Below are 22,223 nucleotides of genomic sequence, written 5' to 3'. Positions count from 1 at the left end.
TGATCAGTAACAAAATAGCAGAAGTCTTTCTATAGAAAGTATTATACGCATACACTGGAAAATACCAAAAAAAAAAAAAAAAATTGTCTATTCCAGTTTAGCAGTCTCCTTGTTACTTTTAGGCCTGGTCTACACTACACAATTAGGCTTACATCAACCTAATTATGTCAGTGTACACATTACAGCCTTGTCCTGCTAATGTCAGTGCCCTACTACATCTACATAACTCCTCCACGAGAGGCATGGGAGAGCGCTCTCCCAGCACTATTTTAAAAAACAAAAGCAAAAAAAACTGCCTCCAGGAGGGGAGTAGCTCCCACCACTGGCACCCTACAGCTGGCTCCCACCGCTGGTGCACTGTCTACACTGCCACTTCACAGCGCTGAAACTTGCAGCACTGGGGGGTAGGGGGGTGTTTTTTCACGCCCCTGAGTAATAAAGTTGCAGCGATAAAGTTGCAACGCTGTAAAGAGACAGTGTAGACAAGGCCTTGATGTAGTTAAGGCAACAGGGTACTGTTACTTACTTTGCCGGTTAGCTGTTGTCAATTTCACAGCTGCCATGTTGGAGCCATGAAATTGACAGAAAAGCCAGGCAGCTAGATCCTGGCTGCCTATGGCTTCCCCGATCCCAGCCAGGCTGCTGCCCTGAGGCTCCCTGCTCAGGAAGGTGAGGAGTCCTGGGCAGCTCCTCTTTTCCCACCCTCCGGAGTGGGGAGCTGAGAACCTGGGCAGGCTGCTGGAGTCCTGGCAGGGAGCTATATGGAGCGAAGAGCCCTGACTCTTAACCCACCACGTTGCCCCACCTCAGTTGGTGGAAGTACTCTTGGTGAGGACATGCACCAGTGGGATAAGGAGAGTGGTGCGACCATCAGCCACTTCAGTAATTGCTCTGGTGGTTGTAAGTCAATGTAACCTAGATCGACTTGTTTGTCTTAGACATGCCCTTAGTTATAGTAGGCTAGAAATTCAGAGAGAAGTGGTGTTTCATGTTTGTATCTTTGTCAGATTTGCTGTGTGAACCTCTCTTCAAGGATTTATTGTTGGGTCGTGACGGTTTGAGGAATCTGTCTACGTATGATTAACTATAAGATTCTCATGGAAGTCACAGATTCTCCTTTGGCTTCACGGCAATGGGTACTGGACACTTCTCTCCACTCCCCACGCAGCAGGGCTTGGGCTATCTTCCCTGCATCTGTGCTTCAGTCAGCCTCCCACCACCCATTATTTTTAGTAAAAGTCTCAGGTCACAGGCATCCGTGAATTTTTGTTTGTTGCCTGTGATCTGTCTGAGACTTTTACTAAAAATAGCTGACACAGTTCTAACCTTATGTATGTTACCTGAATTCTGATTGTTGTGGAATTGTTGTATCAGATTCCACATCCACAGAGGAATTCCATCAGTTGCTGAGTGGGCTATAGCATGTACTACCAGACATGGGGCAATGGAAAGTCATTACCCTTAACAGTTATGCTTTGACCGAATAATGGGAATAGTAAGAGGGTTACCTGAGTGGGGAAACCAGTTTGACCAAGATTCTATGCAGAGAAGTGGAGAGTGGAAAATCACCAGCAGAACAGAAAAAACAGGTTTTTGGAGGGGAACGCACACATTCAAGGGATGCACAGAGCAAGACACAGGAAGCTTGGAGTGGAAGAGAGGAACAGAGAGTTAGTTTGGTAGCAGTGGAGTCCAGGCTAACTGTGAGACCAGCCGAGATCAGAGAAAGCTAGGTGAACTAGAGAGGGAAAGAGGCTCCTTATTTCTGAAGAGAAGCCTGAAGTTGCAGGAGAAGGATCCTGGACATCCCAGAGGTGTCTGTCCAAGCCCAAAGAACTTTTCAGAGTGGTGAGGAAACTGAGACAGGGAAAATAAATGTTTATTTTTGTCTAGATATATGTATTTCTCATGCTGCTTAATAAAAAGTAAATAGTGTTTAGAATTGAATGCAAAGCCTGTGTCTGTTTGTTTTTACTGTCACATGCCCCTGATGAGTTAAACTGCAAACCCAGTGCATCCACACAGCTGAAGTTCTGGGAGAGAGTGTGGAAGCTATGGGGGAACCTGAGAGGTCAGCGCTAGTCCAAGGGGCTAGGCAGTTGGACCATGTTGTCTCGGTTCTCAATAGAGGGTGCTAAACCAAGGCTGCACTCCAAGTGTGTGCCTAGACACCCCAATTCAGGGGCAGTGCCTGGACTCTGTCCAGATTCAGGAGTCTTAAAGAACACTCAGAGCCCTGTGAGATGGGCTCCAAATACAACAGCCTAGGGAATGTCTAGCCAGAAGGAAAGCTCTACCAGTGCTCTGTCTATATGTAAAAGATGTATAAATATTTTGGTCTGACTTCTTCATGCCAGAATTGCCCAGCTAAAAGTTAGTTGTTTTCACTTCCTTTTTATCACTTCCTCTGTCAGCTTAAAACCTTCTATTTTTAAACTCTGGAACTGCCACTTGGAATATCACTGTCTAATTGCAATATAGTGATGCAACTCTTGGAAGTATTCACATATTGGCATGAAATACAAATAGCCCTTTTACTTAGGATGACAAGATGTCTCCCTTTGGAGTTCCTTAGTCTTGTGTGAGGACCAGTAGAGTGCTGTGCTCCCTTCCCAGGGAGTGAGGGCATTACCTCTATGCTGCCAGCCAGGAAATACCAAAACTCTCGCCTAGTATAGGTCTAGTTGACCAGAAGACTCACTAAAATAAACATCCAAAAATAAGTCAGTCTAGTAGCAACTTTTTTTAATTGATTAGATACTGGGTTCAGGATTCTGTTTCTGATGTCAAACACCAAAATAGTGTAAGAAAGGAATCTGAAATGCATTCTCTGACAGTTAAAAGTACTGAAAGGGAGATGGAAATTGGGGACTCTAAAAATGAATTTATTTTTAAAACCACGTTTTCTTTGTTTTAGTTGTTGCAGGGTAACTGCATCACTGACCCCTCCTGGTCTCTTTAAGTGCAGCTTCATTCAGGTCTCAGACATCAAGCTGTCTCAGGGTGGAATCTCTTGATCTTCCCACTCTCAGACTGAGACCTAGGCTGTGATCCCAAGTGCTAACTGATTAACTCAGGGCTGCTGAAGTAATTATAGAAGTGTAGGACTGGAAGGGACCTTGAGATGTCATCTCGTAATGTTCATTACTTGCTCCTCTGGAAGCAAAGATCAGTAGTATCCAGTGACCAGACAGCCTTCTTAAAGAAAAGTATTTATTTAGAATCTGAGGGGAAAGGTCTTAAAATGATAAACTATAGGCATGTCTGTCTAGCTTCAAGGTTTATCCCCTGGAATTTTGGGAAGGGTACAACTGCTTCAGACATTCACAACTGCTTCTTCTATCTTGATCTGTTTTTTCCAGGAACAAAACATTCACAACACATCCCCCTCCCCCCCTTCTCTCCAAAAAGTCCCTTTAACACTTTAGAGTGGCAGCCGTGTTAGCCTGTATCAGCAAAAACAACGAGGAGTCCTTGTGGCACCTTAGAGACTAACAAATTTATTTGGGCATAAGCTTTCATGGGCTAAGACCCACTTCATCAGATGCATGGAATGAAAAATACAGTAATCAGTATAAATATTACAGCACATGAAAAGATGGGAGTTGCCTTACCAAGTGAGGGGTCAGGGCTAACAAGGCCAATTCAATTAAGGTGGAAGTGGCCTATTCTCAACAGTTGACAAGAAGGTGTAAATATCAAAGGAGGAAAATTTATACCTTCAAGTCAACAGGACTGCTGTGGGTACCCACATGGCCCCACAGTATGCCAACATTTTTTATGGCTGACTTAGAACAACACTTCCTTAGCTCTCCTCCCCTAGTGCTCTTACTTGCACTACATTGATGACTTCATCATATGGACCCAGGGGAACGAGGCCCTTAAGGAATTCCTCCAGGATTTCAACGATTTCCATCCCACCATCAACCTCAGCCTGGACCAGTCCACGCAAGAGATCTACTTCCTGGACACTACAGTGCTAATAAGCGATGGTCACATAATCACCACCCTATACGGATAACCTACTGACCGCTATTCCTACCTACATGCCTCCAGCTTTCGTCCAGACCACATCACACGATCTGTTGTCTACAGCGAAGCTCTAAGATACAACCGCATTTGCTCCGATCTCTCACAGAGACAAATACCTACAGGATCTCTATCAAGTGTTCTTAAAACTACAGTACCCACTTGGTGAAGTGAAGAAACAGACTGACAGATCCAGAAGGGTACCCAGAAGTCACCTACTACAGGAGAGGCCCAACGAAGAAAGTAACAGAGCGCCACTAGCTGTCACCTACAGCCCCCAACTAAAACCTCTCCAGTACATCATCAAGGATCTACAACCTATCCTGAAGGATGGTCCCTCACTCTCACAGACCTTGGGAGACAGGCCAGTCCTCGCTTACAGACAGTCCCCCAACCCCTGAAGCAAATACTCACTGTGACGGGTTGGGTCACAGAAACCCCCTTTGGGACTGCTACTTGATGTGTGTAGACTACCTCTGAGCCTGGTTTCCCTGCCACCATGGGATTTCAGTGCCCTGCCTGGTTTGAGCCAGACACGCTTGCCTGCTGCAAACACAGATCCAGGTCTGAACCACATCCCCCACAAGCTGCAGGCTTAACTGAAAGCAGCTTAAGATGTGCTTCTGTCTCCAGCACTCAGATACCCAACTCCCATTGGGGTCCAAAGCCCAGTAAATCCGTTTTACCCTGTATAAACTTTATACAGGGTAAACTCATAAATTGTTTGCCTTCTATAACACTGATAGAGAGAAATGCATAGCTGTTTGACCCCCCCCCCCGATGTTAATACATACTCTGGGTTAATAAGTAAAAAATGATTTATATTAAACACAAAAAGTAGGATTTAAGTGGTTCCAAGTAATAACAGAACAAAGTGAATTACCAAGCAAAATAAAATAAAACACGCAAGTCTAAGCCTAATACAGTAAGAAAACTGAATAGAGGCATAGGGGCACCAGTTTAATAATACTGCGTAGGGCCCCATAAATCCTAAGGACAACCCTGCAAGAGGCATTAGACATCCTTCTCATCCCTTGAAGACCTGGACTTCGCAGATCTCCCTCTCCTATCACATATCCAACACCACATACAAGAAAAAACAACTCTACTCAACTGACAGTTTCTCCTCTGCCTCGGTGGATCCTGCGCTTATTGGCGGATTTGCTCACCTCAGAGGTTCATGGCAGCCCTCAGTTTGGCCACTTTTGCTGGTAGCTCAAACCTGCCATTCGCTCAGCTAACTTCATCACTGGCCAGCATGGGGAAAAGGAGAACAATCCCTGCAGTCTCTGCTGGCCTACCTAGTGGGTTGGGGGACAGTCCAGAGACCTTCCCCTCTGGTGGGACTCCCAGTCCAGGTCAACTCCTCTTATATAAAATAGGGAGTTGGGGAAGATGGGGGGAACCCGGGCCCACCCTCTACTCCGGGTTCTAGGCCAGGGCCCTGTGGATTGTAGCTGTCTACAGTGTCTTCTGTAACAACTGCGTGACAGCTACAACTCCCTGGGCTACTTCCCCATGGCCTCCCCCAAGCACCTTCTTTATCCTCACAGCAGGATCTTCCTCCTGAAGCCTGATAACACTTGTATTCCTCAGTCCTCCAGCAGCACTCACTCCCTGCTCCTTGTATACCCTCCACTAACTGATCAGAGGTCCTTTTTCAAACCAGGTGTCCTCATTAGTCTGCCTGCCATAATTGATTCTAGTATGTTCTTAATTGGCTCCAGGTGTCTGAATTAGCTTGCTTGTCTTAATTAGTTCTAGCAGGTTCCTGATTGCTCTAGCATAGCCCCTGTTCTGGTCACTCAGGGAACAGAAAACTGCTTATCCAGTGGCCAGTATGTCCACCTTCTACTACTCTGCTGTACCCAACTGGCCTAGGTCTATCACACAATGCATTCAGCCAGCAAATTAGTCTGAAAAATCAACCATAATAAGACATATATCATGACCTTTACTATTGCCTCACCAGTATGGGTAGAGGATTATGTTCTCACCAATGTAGAAACATTCACATACTTGGGCAGCACCATCAGCCAGTACAGTGGAACAAGCCAGGACACCCGGAACAAAATCAGTAAAGCCAGGAACACCTTCAGGAGGTTAAATACAGTCTGGAAATCATCAACATACAAAACCGAACTCAAGATATATCAGAGCTGTGTAATTTCAACATTACTGTATAGTGCAGAATGCTGGGGAATGAGCAAGTATGACCTGTCCAAACTATCTTCGTTCCAGACAACCTTTCTCAGAAAAATCCGTATCTTTTGGCCCAGAACAATCTCAAACCAAGATCCATTGAAACAGTTCAGCCAAGAGGATCTGAGCATCATCATTTCCAAGAGGTGCTGGAGATGGATTGGCCATCTGCTTCAGATGGAAACTGATTCCATCACCAGAGTACCAACAAGATGGACACCTGAAGGCAAGCAAAAACGAGGCCACCTGAAAAGAACATAGCGAAGAGCTGTGGAAGCTGAGCTGAAAAACCTGGGGCACAGCTGTGGAGCCATTGAAAGACTTGCCAGAAACAGTCAGGAGTGGAGGAGCTTTGTCGCTGCCTAAATGCCAGAGGCATAATGGGAACACGAAGATGATGATGATGATGAAGAATTTCTATAGCCATATGACCGTATGTCATTAACCATGTCCTCATTCTCCTCTTCCCTCATTATGTTTCACACTTGTTGCATCAGGTCTAAAATTGAATTATAAAACTTGTTGGGCAGGGGACTCTTGCTACGTGCTTATACGGGGCCCAGCACAATGGGGCCTTCACTGCACCGCTGAGTAACAGAAAACTCCCTTGATCGAGTTTGAGAAACTTGCATCAGTGTAGTTACTGGTGCAAGTTTCTGCTGTAGACATGAGACGCAGATATAAAGTGGGGCATCAACTGGTAAATCACACCAGTGTAAGATGCCTCTGTATCTGTGCACAGTTCATCTGTATTAGGAGCTTACTGTGTAACTACATTGTCTAGTTAGGTTCTCTAATGTAGACAGGGGCTAGGACTTTTAGATCAGAGCAAAGGATGTAACAGCAAAATTAAGGGCGCTTAAGAACATCTAGTTCAGGGGAATTAGAACACTAACTAGCCTTTTATCTCTAGAGGCCCTTTGAGTCAATCCAGCTATGCTAATACAGCTCAGAGAGGCATATTTGAGCTGTGTAGAGCAGTGCTATTCAAAGTGGTGGTCTGCAGACCGGAGCAATCGGCTGCCGGTCCACGGCGAGTTTCCAGGAAAGAAAGAGAAAAATAATTTAAAAATCACACTGGAATTTCACCAAGAATAATTATCAGTCGATAAAGTCGACAATATTAAATAATATTTTCAGAAGCACATATTATAATATTGATAATTATGCCATAGCGCTACAGCATGTTTTGCATGAGATGCGCAAGCGCATGCTTACCCCACTCCTTCACATATAAAGCCCCTGCCCCACGGAAGTTACTATCGAGTTGAATAAGGAGCATCATATGGATGTCTGCGTGCTTGTCATTTGGGACCCCGTCCGAGCCCACTGATCTGAGAATGTAAGTACTAATATTATAAATTTTAATAATAATTTTCTATCCTATCCCGCCGTATCCCTTACGAGGTAGATAGAGACGATTGAGCACCACACACCTATAGCCAAATAAACAGTCCTCACTTCCACTATATCCATATATCATTTCATACACTCTCTTTGTTCTTACTTATCGCCTTCCCCTCTTCTAGAATCAAACCTACATGTTTCTGCCAGGAAGTTCTCTAAATTCCTTGCTTTCTCCATATCCTTCAGACAGGTAAATCTTATTTTTGACATTCATTATTCATTCTTTCCATATATTCAAACCATCTTAACTTTCCAATTATTACCCTGTTTGCAATTTAATTTTAAAATGTATATTATCTTCTTATCCTAATATTACTTACCCTATTAATCAATGTTCTCCCGCACATATTTCTCAGTAAAAGCATTCCCACTGCATTTATTTGGCTTTCATCCTAATATAATAAATTAAGTATATACCCAGGGTAATGGAATTTATATTCATTATTTTTATGCCTAATTTACAGATGGCGAAGCGAGGTCCAATCGACATATTTATCAAGCAGGCATCCGATTGCGGAACACGCAAGTAATTCTGAATCAGATGACGACAATGTAAATGAAACCGAAGTATTGTCAACAAAAAGAATTCATACTAGCTTTACTCGGAAATATGACTCCTCATACATTCAGTTTGGTTTTGTAGCCACGAATGATGATGGAGTGCCAAAACCACAGCGCGTTATTTGTGGCTATGCATTGGCTAACGACGCAAAGAAGCTGTCAAAACTCAAGAGGCATTTAAATACAAAACATAATGAAATTAGTTCAAAGCCGAAAGAGTTCTTTGAAAGAAAGTATGTTGATTTAAAAGGCTGTCAGAAACAGATCCTTGAAGTGTCACGCATAAATACTTGTGCTTTGCGTTGCTAAGGCTAAAAAGCCATACACAATCGGTGAAACGCTAGTGATAGGACTGTATTAAAGATGTCTGCATGGAAATGGTGGGTGAGCCGGCAAAGAAAGTGGCTCAGGTGCAACTTTCAAATGACACTATAGCTCAACGAATTCACAATCTGTCTCACTATATGGAAGATCAGCTCATAGGACAGATTAAATTAGCAATGTACTTTTCTTTGCAACTTGATGAAAGTACAGATGTTGCTAAAATGGCAGTTCTGATGGTGTATGTGCGTTTTGAACATGAGGGTTGTTTGAAGGAAGAGTTTTTTTTGTTTTCTGCTTTACTGCCAACAAAAACAGCTAGTTCTGAAGTGCTCAAGACTGTGAGCGACTACTTTGTTAACATGTGGGTTGGATTTCAAGTTTTGTGTAGGCGTATGTTCTGATGGCGCTGCCGCAATGACAGGACGGCATTCCGGAGTGGTTACCCAGATTAAGGCACTTGCAACTGAATGCAAGTCGATGCACTGCTTCCTTCACCGAGAAAGTTTTGCAACAACAAAAATGTCAACAGAACTAAATAGTGCTCAGCGAAGTCGTAAAAATTGTGAGCCATGTAAAGGCAAATGCTTTAAATTCGAGACTATTCGCTGCATTATGTGATGATATTGGAGCTGATCATAAACAGCTCCTATTGCATGCCGATGTACGTTGGTTATCGAGGGGAAAAGTCCTGTCAAGAGTATTTGAGCTCTGAAACAAGCTTGCTGAGTTTCTTCAGGACAAAAAACCAAATTGGTCACAATTGTTCCGAGATGTGGATTCGATAGCCAAGCTCGCTTATTTGGCTGATATCTTTGCCATCTTTAATGATCTCCACACCTCCATGCAGGGAAGGATGGCTTTGTGTCTTACAATGGCAGACAAGGTGGATGGACGGACAGAAACGAAAGCTAGAAACATGGAAGAGTTGAGTGTCAAGAGATTGTTATGACATGTTTCACAAATTAGCGACAATAATCGCCGATCAGGCGAAGACCTTAATGTTACATCTCTACAAAATGTCATCAGTGAACACTTGACGAATTGGCAGAACGTTTAGAGTTTTACTTTCTAACAGAAGAAGATCCACGGAAAGGGACTGGATGGATCCAAAATCAGTTTATTCCATTGAAAGATGACTTAACTGTTACTATGGAGGATAAATTGTTGGAGCTGGCTGCTGACGAAGGATTGAAGATGAAGTTTTGAAACTACAACATCACTAACTTCCTTTTGGATAAAAGTAAAAGCAGAATATCCTGAGCTTACTAAAATTGCTCTGAAAACTCTTCTCCCATTTCCTTCAACATACCTCTGCGAGACTGGCTTCTCAACCATGAGTGTCATTAAGATAAAGTACAGGAATAGTATGGATATTCTCCATTGTGCGTGTCACTGTCCTCAGTTGAACCACGACTGGATAAGCTGACGAAGAAGCAGGCTCACCTTCCACATTAGTAAAGGTTAAGGTTTAACATGCCTATTGTGTTAATAAAATAGCTTATCAATTTGATATTTTAGTATTGACATATTTTCAAAATTATGTCTTCAATTTAATGTTCCTTTCCATCTTATTTTTTTAACCTTTATTCATTATTTTTGATTTTATTACTTATATATATAATGTTTTTTATAATATCTTTGAGACTGCTGGTTTGATTTAATATTTTTTTATTTGTATTGTAATATTTGTTTACAAAATAAACATAAAATAATGTCTGCCAGCTTTTATTTTATTCATTATATTGTTTCCGATATAAATTAATATTACGAATGTTCAAATATTTGCTTGGATCATAAACTAATAGTAGTCATTTTATACCATCCACACAGATGCACAGCCTTTCAGTCAGTCTTCAGTGTATTTAAATGGGAACATCTCCACGAGTATGCTACACGTGGTGTGCACACTCCCATTCCAATTAATACAGTGAAGAATGTTAGTTTTTCTGATCTGATGTGCTACATGCCTATGCGAGTGCGATAATAATATGGCACAAATATGGTACCGGTGCCTGGCACACTGGAAAAAAATTGCCAGTCCGCCACATCAGATAGTTTGAGAAGCACTGGTGTAGAGGACCTGGGCTGTACTTGACTTTTGATGGTGTGTGGTATGCATTAGTACTGTACGTCCTAAGTACTCGGATACCATGAAGATCAACACAATATAAAACCTGTAAATAAGAGTGTCACATTTGAATGATCGCTAAGTGAGCAATTTTCCCTCTTATAAAAGCTTCTCATGCTTCTAGATTTTGGAGGAGAGAAATAAGCAATGCTGTTGTTAAATCTTGTGACCTTTCAGGCTATTTTAGTTTGTTAGATCATATCTTGTGTGGTTTAACATAATGAGCCTATTTACCATCTTTATTAAATGGCTAAAAAATCAGTGCCGACTTAAAACCATAGTAGTTGACTCTGTGCTTTGCAGCTGATCTTAAACAGTCTTGGTGGATGGAAATCCAGAGGAAAATAACCTGTTTATGCTATGCATTTTTCCAACTAGGCAATCTCCTCTTTCAAAACAATGGAGGAAATTTCAATTAGCACAAAATATATTTCAGCCAGGTGAAGCCTCTTTTACACTTGGCACTAAGAGCATTCTGAAAAAACTTTCTGTTCCCTGAAATAATATGCTGAGATTCAAAATATTACTATAGCTTTCTTTTATCTTTTCAGTACATGGGCAGTTATGTTGAATTAACATGTCTGGATCCTATCCAAAGAGTTATAATTTTAAATGGCTGTTTCAACAGAGTAAATGAGGTGTTTTTTCCCCTCCTAGGATCAAATTTAAATCGCTGTGGATTCCGAGGATCTTCATATTTGGGGGTGCCATTCAATCCATCCAAGGTTAGTACGCTCTTTGTGTGTGTGTGTGTGTGTGTGTGTGTGTGTGTGTGCGTGCGTGCAAGAGAGAGAGAGAAGACCCCTGTAATAACTAGTAAATGATCTTGTGGCTTCTTCAGAGAATAACTACATGAAGTGAATATAGAACCAGGAACCCTTTAAAGAAATTAATATTTGTTTGCATTTGCATAGTTTTTTTTTTTTTTAAATCCCCACTGCACCCCCACACAGTACTGTTTCTCTGTTTACAAGTGGTTATGGAGAAATTGATGTACAGGTTGTGGATTGCCAAAACTACACAGCAAATTGTCAGTGCTTGGTTTAGAAAATGGGAGCTCCTAATTGCAATCTACTGGGTAAAAATATTCTCTGGTCCAAGAACTACATGTGAATCCTGTCCAGAAAAAGCAGAATTCCGCATGGCAGAGGAGGTGCTCAGTGTTCTCAACATTTCTCTTTCTGTGTTCAACCTCAGGACAGCTGAATCTTTCTCAAATATGGTTGAGATCCTACTCGCATCTGTTGGGGGGGGGGGTACGTGAATCCATGGGATTTTGAGGATCAAGGGGATGGGAAACGTGGGAAATAGCAGAGCCATTGCTTTTAATGGTGGGAAACTGGAAGTGAACAGAGGCTGCTGAAGACGATGGGGAGGATTTGGTAGGCTCCGAAGATCTGAATAGACTGGTAAGCTGGACAGGGAGAGGCAGTAGAAGGCAAGGGATCCGTGCAGCATGTGGGAGGGTGGTGAAGACAGGTCAGCTGCTGCTAATATGTGGGAAAGGGAATGTAGTTTCAGGTAGGGGACAGATTCCAGCCAAGTATTTGAATGGGGAAAGAAGGGTGGAAGTAAGATCAGATGATTTTTATGGGGGTTTGAAACTGGGAGGAGAGGGTGGGCATCTATGCACAGGAGGATATATAAAATTGACACTGGAGCAACAGCTTACCTGCTCCTTTTGCATAGCAAATCAACCAAGGCAGCAGCGCAGTTTCCTGCTTGGGTGCACAGAGTGGCACCCTTTGTTTTCATAATTTACATCCACAGTCTTCCTTCCACATTCAGCAAGGCTAAAGAATTGTGAAGGGGAGTTAATGCATCTCTGCACTAGGCACTGCATTAGCAGCGTAATCTTTGTGCCTTGATTTGCTGTGGATCTGCCCTCTTTTTTTACACCATAGCTTGTGTCTGCATCATTTTACTCCTAACATTGCAATAATCAGATGAATTTGTCACCTGTTATGATTGGCATTCGCCTCAGTCATAATCCACTACACACTGAACTGTTACGCAGCCTCATGGAAAAAAATCTGTCTCTGTAACAGACTCTTACAGAAATAAGCATAGTCGAGGGTCTGTAATTTTTAAGAGTTCTTGTTAAAATCTTATTAACCTTTAAATATGTAAATGACAATCCAAAACCTGAATAAGGTTGTAAACACATCTTCAGTCTGGTACTGTAAGCCAGTCCTCTTCTTCAAATCACCATATAATCAGAACCTGATGTCTATCCCACAGCACTAGTGCAACAGTGAGTGAGGGGACTCCTCCACCATAGGGGTAGCTAATAAATCACTGTATCATTCATAATATTTAAATAAAACTTTAAACAATTTAATGCAGTATATTAAATCAGCACATGCGTCATTGGGAGACTCATTTATGCTCAAATCCTCTCTCCTGCACAAAGCTTGAGGAACTGGGCTTAGCAAAAAGGAGTTTGGCTGAGGTCTTGTAACGCACCTTGAAAATGAAGAGTGCGATATAATGTGCTAAATATTGTTACAGGGTGTCAGCATTTCACTGGTGCTTTTTCATTTTGACATGTCTGTTCAAACAGCACACAATTTATGACAATCTCCTCTTGTCAGGAAATGTGTTGCTGCCCTATACGCTGTCCTATGCTCTTGTAATTTAGCCTGTAGAAAGAAGCCAGGGGATAATCTGTGAAAGTCAATGTACATTCCTTTGTTTAAAAACTATTCATATATCAGTACACTTTTTTACATTCATGCATCAATGCATTGTCTACTGCCTTTGGTGAAAAGGAATTGGATCTGTCTTTGTTATAATTGATATTTAAAAAGGGCTTAAAATATTGCCAATGCTACCTTCTTTCCTTTTTCAAATAAATTAAAGTGATTTACTGAAAGGAACAAAAACTATGGAAGCCTTGCCAGGATAAAGCTGGCTTTAAATGATATAGAAATGTAGGGTTGGTAGGGGACCTCGAGGTTTATCTAGTCCCATTCTGCTGTGCTGAGGCAGGACTGGGCATGCAAAGTGGTAGCTCCATAAATTTGTTAGTCTCTAGGGTGCCACAAGTACTCCTTTTTCTTTTTTCCTCACTTCTGACACGGGCAATGGTAGCTCCTGTGTCCCACTGAACTAGGCCGAGGCTCCTGTTCTGGATGTTGTGATCTGGTATGCTGGGTTGCCATGTGGCTCAGGTTTGGCCCCCCGGCTTGTGGTGATGGCTGAGAGGCAGCTGGGTCAAACCTGAATGGTGCTACAATCTTATGGGCCTGGCTGCAGTGCCCAGAGAGGGGATCTGGGACAGGAGCTGCTGCTGCTGCTTTAGGGTCAGTTGTAGACACAAAAAAGTTAGACAGATGGGAGAATTACACTATCTGACTTTTTCCTGCTTTGACATACCTGTAGCCATACTTACAGTCTTCAAAATTTAAACTGTTAGACCGTAAAGTGGACTGAGGGGACCCCCTAATCAATGACACTTTGGGTATGTCTACACAGCGCTTTAACGTGACTGTATAGTCGCAGCTCCAGTGCTGGGAGAGAGCTCTCCCAGCACTGTAATAAAACCACCTTGGTGAGAGGAATAGCTACCAGCGCTGCGCTGTAGCACTTTACAGTGCTGAAACTTGCATCACTTGGGGGTGTTTTTTCACATCCCTGAGCGAAGAATGTTTCAGCGCTGTAAGTGGCAGCGTAGACAAGGCCTTTGTCTTGTAAAACTTCTTGAAACAGGTCATGGTTGCTAAATGAACTTAAAAGCAAAAGGTTTTGTGTCACCACAGGCTGGGTCACCTTTCAGGCTTGCATCCGATGAAGTGAGCTGTAGCTCATGCTCAAATAAATTGGTTAGTCTCTAAGGTGCCACAAGTACTCCTTTTCTTTCAGGCTGGGACTCCTCCCCCTTGTTCAGTTCTTTGGGAGTCATTGATGTCATGAGGAGAGAGGTGAATTGGAGGCCACTGTCTCATTCTTATACCACTCCCTTCTGAGGATTACCCAAGTGAGAGTTGAACTGTCTTTGTGATGAAATGTAAATTTCTTGTTCACACCTTCCCACTGCTGGAGAATGGCTGCTTAAGTAGGTGATAGCCCACTTAACTTTGATACTTGTCTGGGGGCTGAAAGGCCTGCTTTTGTTAACCTTGGAGCGTGTTATAACAATGATACACAGAGTAGAATCTTATAACTTCACATACAATGTTGATACACCTATTACCAGGACAGTAATGTTCATCGGGTTATGACGTTTCAAATAATATCTCACAAGGCATCCTTTTTTTTTTTTAAAAACAACAAAATTTATCATAGTCTTGTAAAAATGGTGAACATAATAATACAGACAGTCTCACTATAATTCTTCCAGAACAAAACTTTACCAAACTTTTCAAAATGTACCTTTGGAAAGTCTAAAGGATAATATTTTTGAGAATTACAAATGCCTAAGAATATTAACTTACAATGAAATCTCCTTCTTAACCGTACCATTGCTACTGTGACATTAATTTCAAATGGAATTTCTATAATCTCACTTTATATTTTGTCTTGACTTATTTTACATTGTACTAAATCTGATCTGCCTGATAAGCATAATCTTTCTCTCCAGGAGAATTAAACACTGTGAAGTAAAATTTTAACACTGTTTCACTCCAACTTTTACTAATCTTCCATTTCAGATCTCCATATTTATTGGAGATTGATTTAACCCTAGTGAGATGCATGTATACACAAAACTCTGGAATGCAATCAATATTTATTGCAGACTACAGCTTTTTCAGTGTCGTATATCGTTAGTGCTGGCATCTTTCCTCCTCTTCCTGGACATATGAAGTAAAACAATTTAAGATTTTGGCTATTCCTGTTTGTATAATCCCATTGCATTAAAAGCTTTGGAAATTCAATTTACCTTTCAGTGTAGATTGACCTACTTGCATGTTATATAAGCAATTGTTTCAAAGTATCATGGAACTTTTCCAAACTCTTTTCACCTTACTTTAATCTATTTGACCAAGTTAGATTGTAAAACACTCCGAAGGAAATCGGGTCACCCTCCTAGGTTACAGAGGACACTATCAGGGCAATGTTAGCTCCAAATGTAGGTTTTGTGAAAAAAAGACTTAAACAGTCATTTATAAACTGAATATTTATTGTGATGGAGCTTGATTCTATGGTCCCAGACATCAGGAATTTGTGATAACTCCCCTGGGTGCTTATATTTGGGATCAGAATTCTAAAATTCAAAAAAATGTAGAAGAGCATCTTGGGCACTGGGCTACTGAGAATAAAAGTAATTGAGGGGAAGGTCTGTTGGAGGTAAGGACATAGTGTTGTAACCTTCAGAGCTGAAGTGCCTAGAATCCTTGAAACCATGTTCCAATCCCAGCAGGGGCAACTCAGTCTCGAAGTTAGATAAATAAAGTACTATATAGTTTGCTGATTGGTGGATGTGCCAGAGGAGATGGCAAAACAACATCCCGTCTACTCTGCCTGGGCTTTGGACCCCTCTTCCTTTACCAGTCGTCTGAGCCATGGGAGGAAGAGCAACATGGTCCTAGGTGTAGAGTTAATGGCAGGACTGGAGACTTGTCCCTCCGCAGACCGTATCTGGGAGCAGTTGTTGACAGGAGGACATAATGTGAGACCCACTATGACTTCCCATTCTGCACCTCTGTTATCCCTCAATGGAGGGATAACCCCAATAAGGAGGTCTCAGTAGCACCCACCTCTCCTTGTCATATGAGCTAAGCATGGAAATCACACATGTTGAGGGCAGTCTATCCACTGACCTAGAGATTAGTCACCCTGCCACCATCTACAGCTGCTGAGCAGGAGGTAAGATGTAGGTGGGTACAGACTCTAGACCTGGATTCTGTTGGTGTTATCCCCTCTGAGAGCAAGTCCATAAGGGCTCCAGGGAGCACCCCACTTCCTCCATGTACTCTGGAGGAAAAAGAGCATCATGCTGTGAGTGGAGAGTACCCAGCAGCAGAGACCTGCCCAAATCCAGGTTTTTGGTGTGACAGTAGACTCTGTATTCTGCAATTTAAGCTCTTGACATCTTTTACTCTGGTGTGCCTACCTCCCTTCCTTTCTCCTTCACAGTCTCTCCATTGCCAGTCTCATTTCCCATCTTCTGTGCCCCTCTTCATCCTTTCCTCAGTGTCCCTCCTTTTCCCTTCCTCCTTTTTAACTTTCTGCCTTCTACCATTGGCCTTCAGCCCACCTTTGCCCTCGTATTACTTCACAGAAAGTGAAGCTTTGTATGTTGTATCCCTTTCCACCGCTTGGATCTTTTTCCTGTTTGGCTCTGTAAATGCTCAAGAGCAAGGACTGTCTCCCTTTATGGATGCTCAGTGCCTACAGTTTGAGTAATACCATAATTTAAATTCATGGTGGCGTTTTTGTAAGAGTAGGGATTTGTCCTGCCAGAGTTTTTTCTTTTCCTCCTCTCCCCTTGTTGTACAGCATTCTCTGTGCCTATTGTGTGCTTGGCTATCATGCAGTCTCCACGTCGTCAATGAACTCTATGCCGCAGCTGTGGAATTTGGTGCAGAATTGAACCTTTCATTTAAAAAAAAACACAAGAGTTTGGCCTTTTATGGTTGTAACAGCGTTTTATATTGAAGGTAACAGCGTTTTATATTGAAGTCGTGTTTAGATTGTCTTTGAAGTCTGCAGTCCGAGAGTCTGATTTGTCCCCATTCATGAAATGCAGTGGTTATGCTGAAGTCTAACAATGTAAATCTCAACATGGATTATTTCATTACTGATCATTCATCAGAAGCTTATATCTCGGCACCTTCCTAGTGCCAAAAGCCCTAACTGTCAAAACCACTAGCTTCCCTTTTGATGCAGTTATGAATTATGAATACAAAATTTCTCTAGCACATTGAGGTAGTAAAAAAATGAATTTATAATAAATACAAATAACAAATGGAATATTGCACTGAAAAATGTCAGTTCTTGAGTTTAACATGAATCTGCCACAGAAACTGGGGGCCTTACAGCAGAGTTAGTCCAGCCTCTTAAAGTCTGCAGGGGACTTTGCATGTACAGTGGATTCTGCTTATTAGCAGTCTGTTTCCAACAAAAAATTGCTATTACCTGGAAATTGCCAATAACGTTGAAAGTATGTTTGCAGTGCTGCAGCCAGAGAAGGAAGCCCTGGGATGTACTTGCTGTAGCTGCAGCCCCCACAAACTTGCCTACAGGGCTGCTGTCAGAGAAGGAAGTGCTGGGATTTGCTGAGCCCGGGTCCTGCGTGCCAGGTCAGGAAGCAACGCAGAGAGCGCAAAGAGAGACACTGGAGCTCCATGGGTCCCCCGTGCCCTCACTCTATGTGGAAAGACCCAGCATCTGGGCTGCAGCCCTGCTGCTGCCCTACCTGCTGCCTCCTCTCAGAGCCCACAGCACTGGGATTCTGGGGTGCGTGTGTGTGGGGGGGGGGGGGTGGGGGGGTGTCTCCCACTGGGCAAGGAGGCAGGTGACACAGCCTGTTACCTCCTTCTATGGACTGTGGGTTCTTGACCACAAGCAGGTTTGCTGCAGCCATGGAAGGAAGCACTGGGACAATGCCAAGCCTGTGCCCCCAGCACCGGGGTAGATCAGAGCACAGGGAGAGCTACTGTGCAGCCCCAGCGCTTTTTTGCTTGATTGCAGCCCCATAAACCTCCTCTTCCCCACCCCCCAAAGTTGTTAATAAATGGCATGCCTGTTGGCAAAGTTCAAATCCCTTTAACATTAAAGTAATTGGAGTGGCATCGTTTCACAGTAAAATGTTGGTATTAAGCAAAAGTTGTTGATACTGGGATTGCTATTAAGCAGCATCCACTGTAGCTTATAAAATGCTTGGGGGATCCATCTGAATGAAATGTATCATCATCATCATAATAATACCTAGCTTTTATGTAGTGCTTTTTGTCAGTAGATCTCACAGCACTTTATAATGGAGGTTAGACCATTATCTCCATTTTACAGACAGAGGAACAATTCATGAACTTATCTAATTCTGTTTTGAACCCAGTTACACTTTAGGCCTTCACATCATCCCCTGGCAATGAGTTCCACAGGTTGACTGTGCGTTATGTGAAGAAGTACATATTTACATTTGTTTTAAACCTGCTGCCTGATTGGGTGACCCTTGGTCCTTTTGTTAAGTGAAAGGATAAATAACACTTCCCTATTCACTTTTCCCATATCACTCATGATTGTATAGACCTCTATCATCCCTCCTCCCCTCCCCCGACATCACTTTTCTAAGATAATCAGTCCCAGTCTTTTTAATCTCTCCTTGTATGGAAGCTTTTCCATATCCCTAATAAATTTTATTGCCTTCTTTGTACTTTTTCCAATTCTAATACCTTTTTTCAGATGGGGTGATCAGACCTGCATGCTGTATGCAAGGCATGGGCATATCATGGATTTATGTAGTGGCATTTTGATATCTGTCGTCTTATCTATCCGTTTCCTAGCAGTTACTAACGTTAGCTTTTTTTGACTGCCAATGTGTTCTGAGTGGATGTTTTCAGAGAACTATCCACAATGACTCCAAGATCTTTCCTGAGTGGTAACAGCTACTTTAGTCCCCATCATTTTGTGTGTATAGCTGAGATTGTTTTCCAATGTGCGTTACTTGAAATTCAATTTGTAAATGTGATCTGCCATCTGTTTACCCAATTTAGTGAAATCCCTTTGTAACTCTTCGCAGTCAGCTTTGGACTTAACTATCTTGAGTAATTTTGTATTATCTGCAAACTTTGCTACCTCACCCACTTTTCCAGGTCATTTATGAATATGATGAACAGTATAGATCCATAGGGGACACCACTAATTACCTCTTTTGTGAAAATTGATAATTTCTTCCTACCCTTTGTTTCCTATCTTTTAGCCAGTTACTGATCCATGAGAGGACCTTCCCTCTTAAGCAAACTCAGCAGTCATGGGATAAGTGCCTTAGGTGAGGGACCTTGTCAAAGGCTTTGAAAGTCCAATTCACTACACTGATTGATTGCATCACTCTTGTCCACATGTTTGTTGATCCCCTCAAAGAATTTTAATAGACTGGTGAGGAGTGCTACAAAAGCCATGCTGATGATTCCGCCAACATATCGTGATTGTCTGTGTCTGATAAGTACTGTAGTTTCAACCAGTTGCCTGGTACTGAAGTTACATTTACCAGTCTGTAATTTCCAGGATTGCCTCTAGAGCCTTTTTTAAACATGGATGTTACATTAGCAATACTCCACTCATCTGATACAGTGGCTGATTTTAAGCAATAAGATTCATATCACAGTTGGTAGTTCTGCAATTTCATGTTTAAGTTTTTTTTTGAAGTATTTGTAAACTTCTAACTCCTCAGCAAGTGTGTCAGATGAAGCTGTGCAGTTATATAGTTTCCTTCAGGCATGTCTAGTCAGATAAATTCCACTTGACCAAAATTAATGCAAAGATTAACATTATTTACCTTTAAAACATTGTCAAAGCTTTGACTACTTAATTGTAATTCATTGAATACTTAATTGTAATTCAAGAGCTTATGAAATCAAAATAAGTTAAATGTATTTTCTTTTAATTTTAGGGTCCTGGTATATCTCATCCCTATGACAGTGGTCACATAGCAATGACATACACTGGCCTATCATGCTTGGTTATTCTTGGAGATGACTTGAGTCGAGTAAATAAAGATGCCTGCTTGGCAGGACTGAGAGCTCTCCAACTGGAAGATGGAAGGTACAGGACATTCTTTATTACAGGGCACTCTGGGAAATTTTGAGGAAAACCTAACCATGGAACAAAATATACACTTCACCCGCATAACATATCTGTTATGTCTTCTCCACCTTCCAGAAGTTTGTTTGCTGTGGCTGGTGTGAAAACTAGAAGATAGGCAAGTTACCAGGTAGTCTGTTGGAGTCTTGAGATTGATTTCTTAGCCCAGTGCACATTCACTATTGGAAAGTTACTGGCTGGCCTGGTAACATGATGGTAGCGGTGCCTTTCAGGAGAGCTGAAGTGAACTCTGACACACCCTCACATTCTCTGGTTGTGTAACTCTGTGGAGCACTGTCAAAGCAGCTTTCTATGCCTTCTGGGAAGAGAGATTTGCTTAGGTCTGATGACTACTTCTGGCTGACTTAAGAGCGGATGAAAAGTTAGAAGTTGAGATTCAGGGGTATAATTGGGTGGAGAAAGAGGATACTAGGGATCGCTACCATATCTGGATTCTTTTTCTGCAGTCAATAAAGATGAACTCTACTGCATAAACTAGCATTATTGTATTCCTCAGATCCAATAATAGATACTGAGTGATTCTGCTTGTAGTCAGTGAAAGGCAATTGGTCAGGCTGGGGGGGGGGAAAAAACAAATCTTTATTTCTCCATACTCATTTCCTCCAAGCAGTATAAACTTTTTCAGTCTGCCTCCAACACAGTGAGCGAGTGGCATGTGGAGCATGGGTATCTCTCTGTGGTGCTGGAAACACTAGGGCTTGCTAGGAAAAAGATCGCAGAAGTGCAATATGTGCAGTACTATGCTACAGCAAAGTTTGACTTTCTGCACAGTCTCTTCAGAATACCTTACAGTCTCTAGAGATGGAATAGAAAAGGAGTACTTGTGGCACCTTAGAGACTAACCAATTTATTTGAGCATGAGCTTTCATGAGCTACAGCTCACTTCATCAGATGAAGCTCATGCTCAAATAAATTGGTTAGTCTCTAAGGTGCCACAAGTACTCCTTTTCTTTTTGCGAATACAGACTAACACGGCTGTTCCTCTGAAACCTGTCATTATGCTAGAGATGGAATGTGTCTTCTTCAGTGGTAGCTAATTCTGAAGTCAAATGTCAAACGATTGAAATGTCCTTAGGAAATATGCTTATCTGGGTGCTAATGCCAGTTATTCAGAGCTCTATCCGTGCTAGGCACCTTTGATCCAATTTGCAGCCTCTACTGCTGGCTTTATGCCCTGGTGTCATATCCTATTTAGAAGGATACAGATGTCATTGGGACCAAAATCTTTGTGCGTGTCTGTTTTAAAAAAATCCCCGCAGGTAGTTTTTATTTTAAAACATAAGACTGTTAAAGACCTATTCTGCTGCAGTATGTGTAACCCAAAGTTGCAGCTTAGTACAGAATTATGTGTAATCAGCTAGTTGTCCCGTCTGAATGAGGAACATCAACATGAATATAGCAGAGTAAATCAGACTTTCGTTTTTAATGAAATCAGACTTCCTTACCTAATAGCCTCCCGTCAAAATGACTCTAGTTTTAAATCAGAATGCTGTAGCTTAGTTACTATATTAAGTGTGTATATGATATAAAAAGGGTATGTGTGCATTTTTCTAAAAACACCTTTCTGATTTTTTTTAAAGCAATATTTGTTTCAGTACTAAAAACAGTGTTTCAACATCACCCATCCACTGGGGTTGTTGTCTCAAGACTGATCTGCAAACAGTTCTTGTACTGGTTCAAAACCTGTTCAGTTAGTGTTGTGATTTTTTTTTTTTTAAATAGAAATAGTTAACCAGCACAGCCCTAGTGTGGACCATTATAAGTATAAGGCACCTGGACACTGATATTTATCTTATTTCCCCTTCCT

The 22,223-nt window shown here is 42.0% G+C and overlaps 1 protein-coding gene across 2 annotated transcripts in view; it reads left to right on the top strand.

The window, feature by feature from the left end:
- The window catches only part of PGGT1B (protein geranylgeranyltransferase type I subunit beta), a 70,574-nt gene that overhangs the window by 16,004 nt on the left and 32,347 nt on the right, over positions 1-22,223 (top strand). For both annotated transcript variants that reach the window (XM_048849883.2, XM_048849885.2), the window contains 2 exons: positions 11,309-11,376; positions 20,205-20,356. In XM_048849883.2, coding sequence (XP_048705840.1) covers positions 11,309-11,376; positions 20,205-20,356 — 220 coding nt within the window. The remainder of the gene's footprint in view (positions 1-11,308; positions 11,377-20,204; positions 20,357-22,223) is intronic.

This window comes from Caretta caretta, chromosome 5, assembly GCF_965140235.1.
Source record: "Caretta caretta isolate rCarCar2 chromosome 5, rCarCar1.hap1, whole genome shotgun sequence".
Classification (NCBI taxonomy): domain Eukaryota; kingdom Metazoa; phylum Chordata; order Testudines; family Cheloniidae; genus Caretta; species Caretta caretta.
The sequence above is the reverse complement of the archived record's forward strand: the minus strand, read 5'-3'. Positions and strand labels throughout refer to the sequence as shown.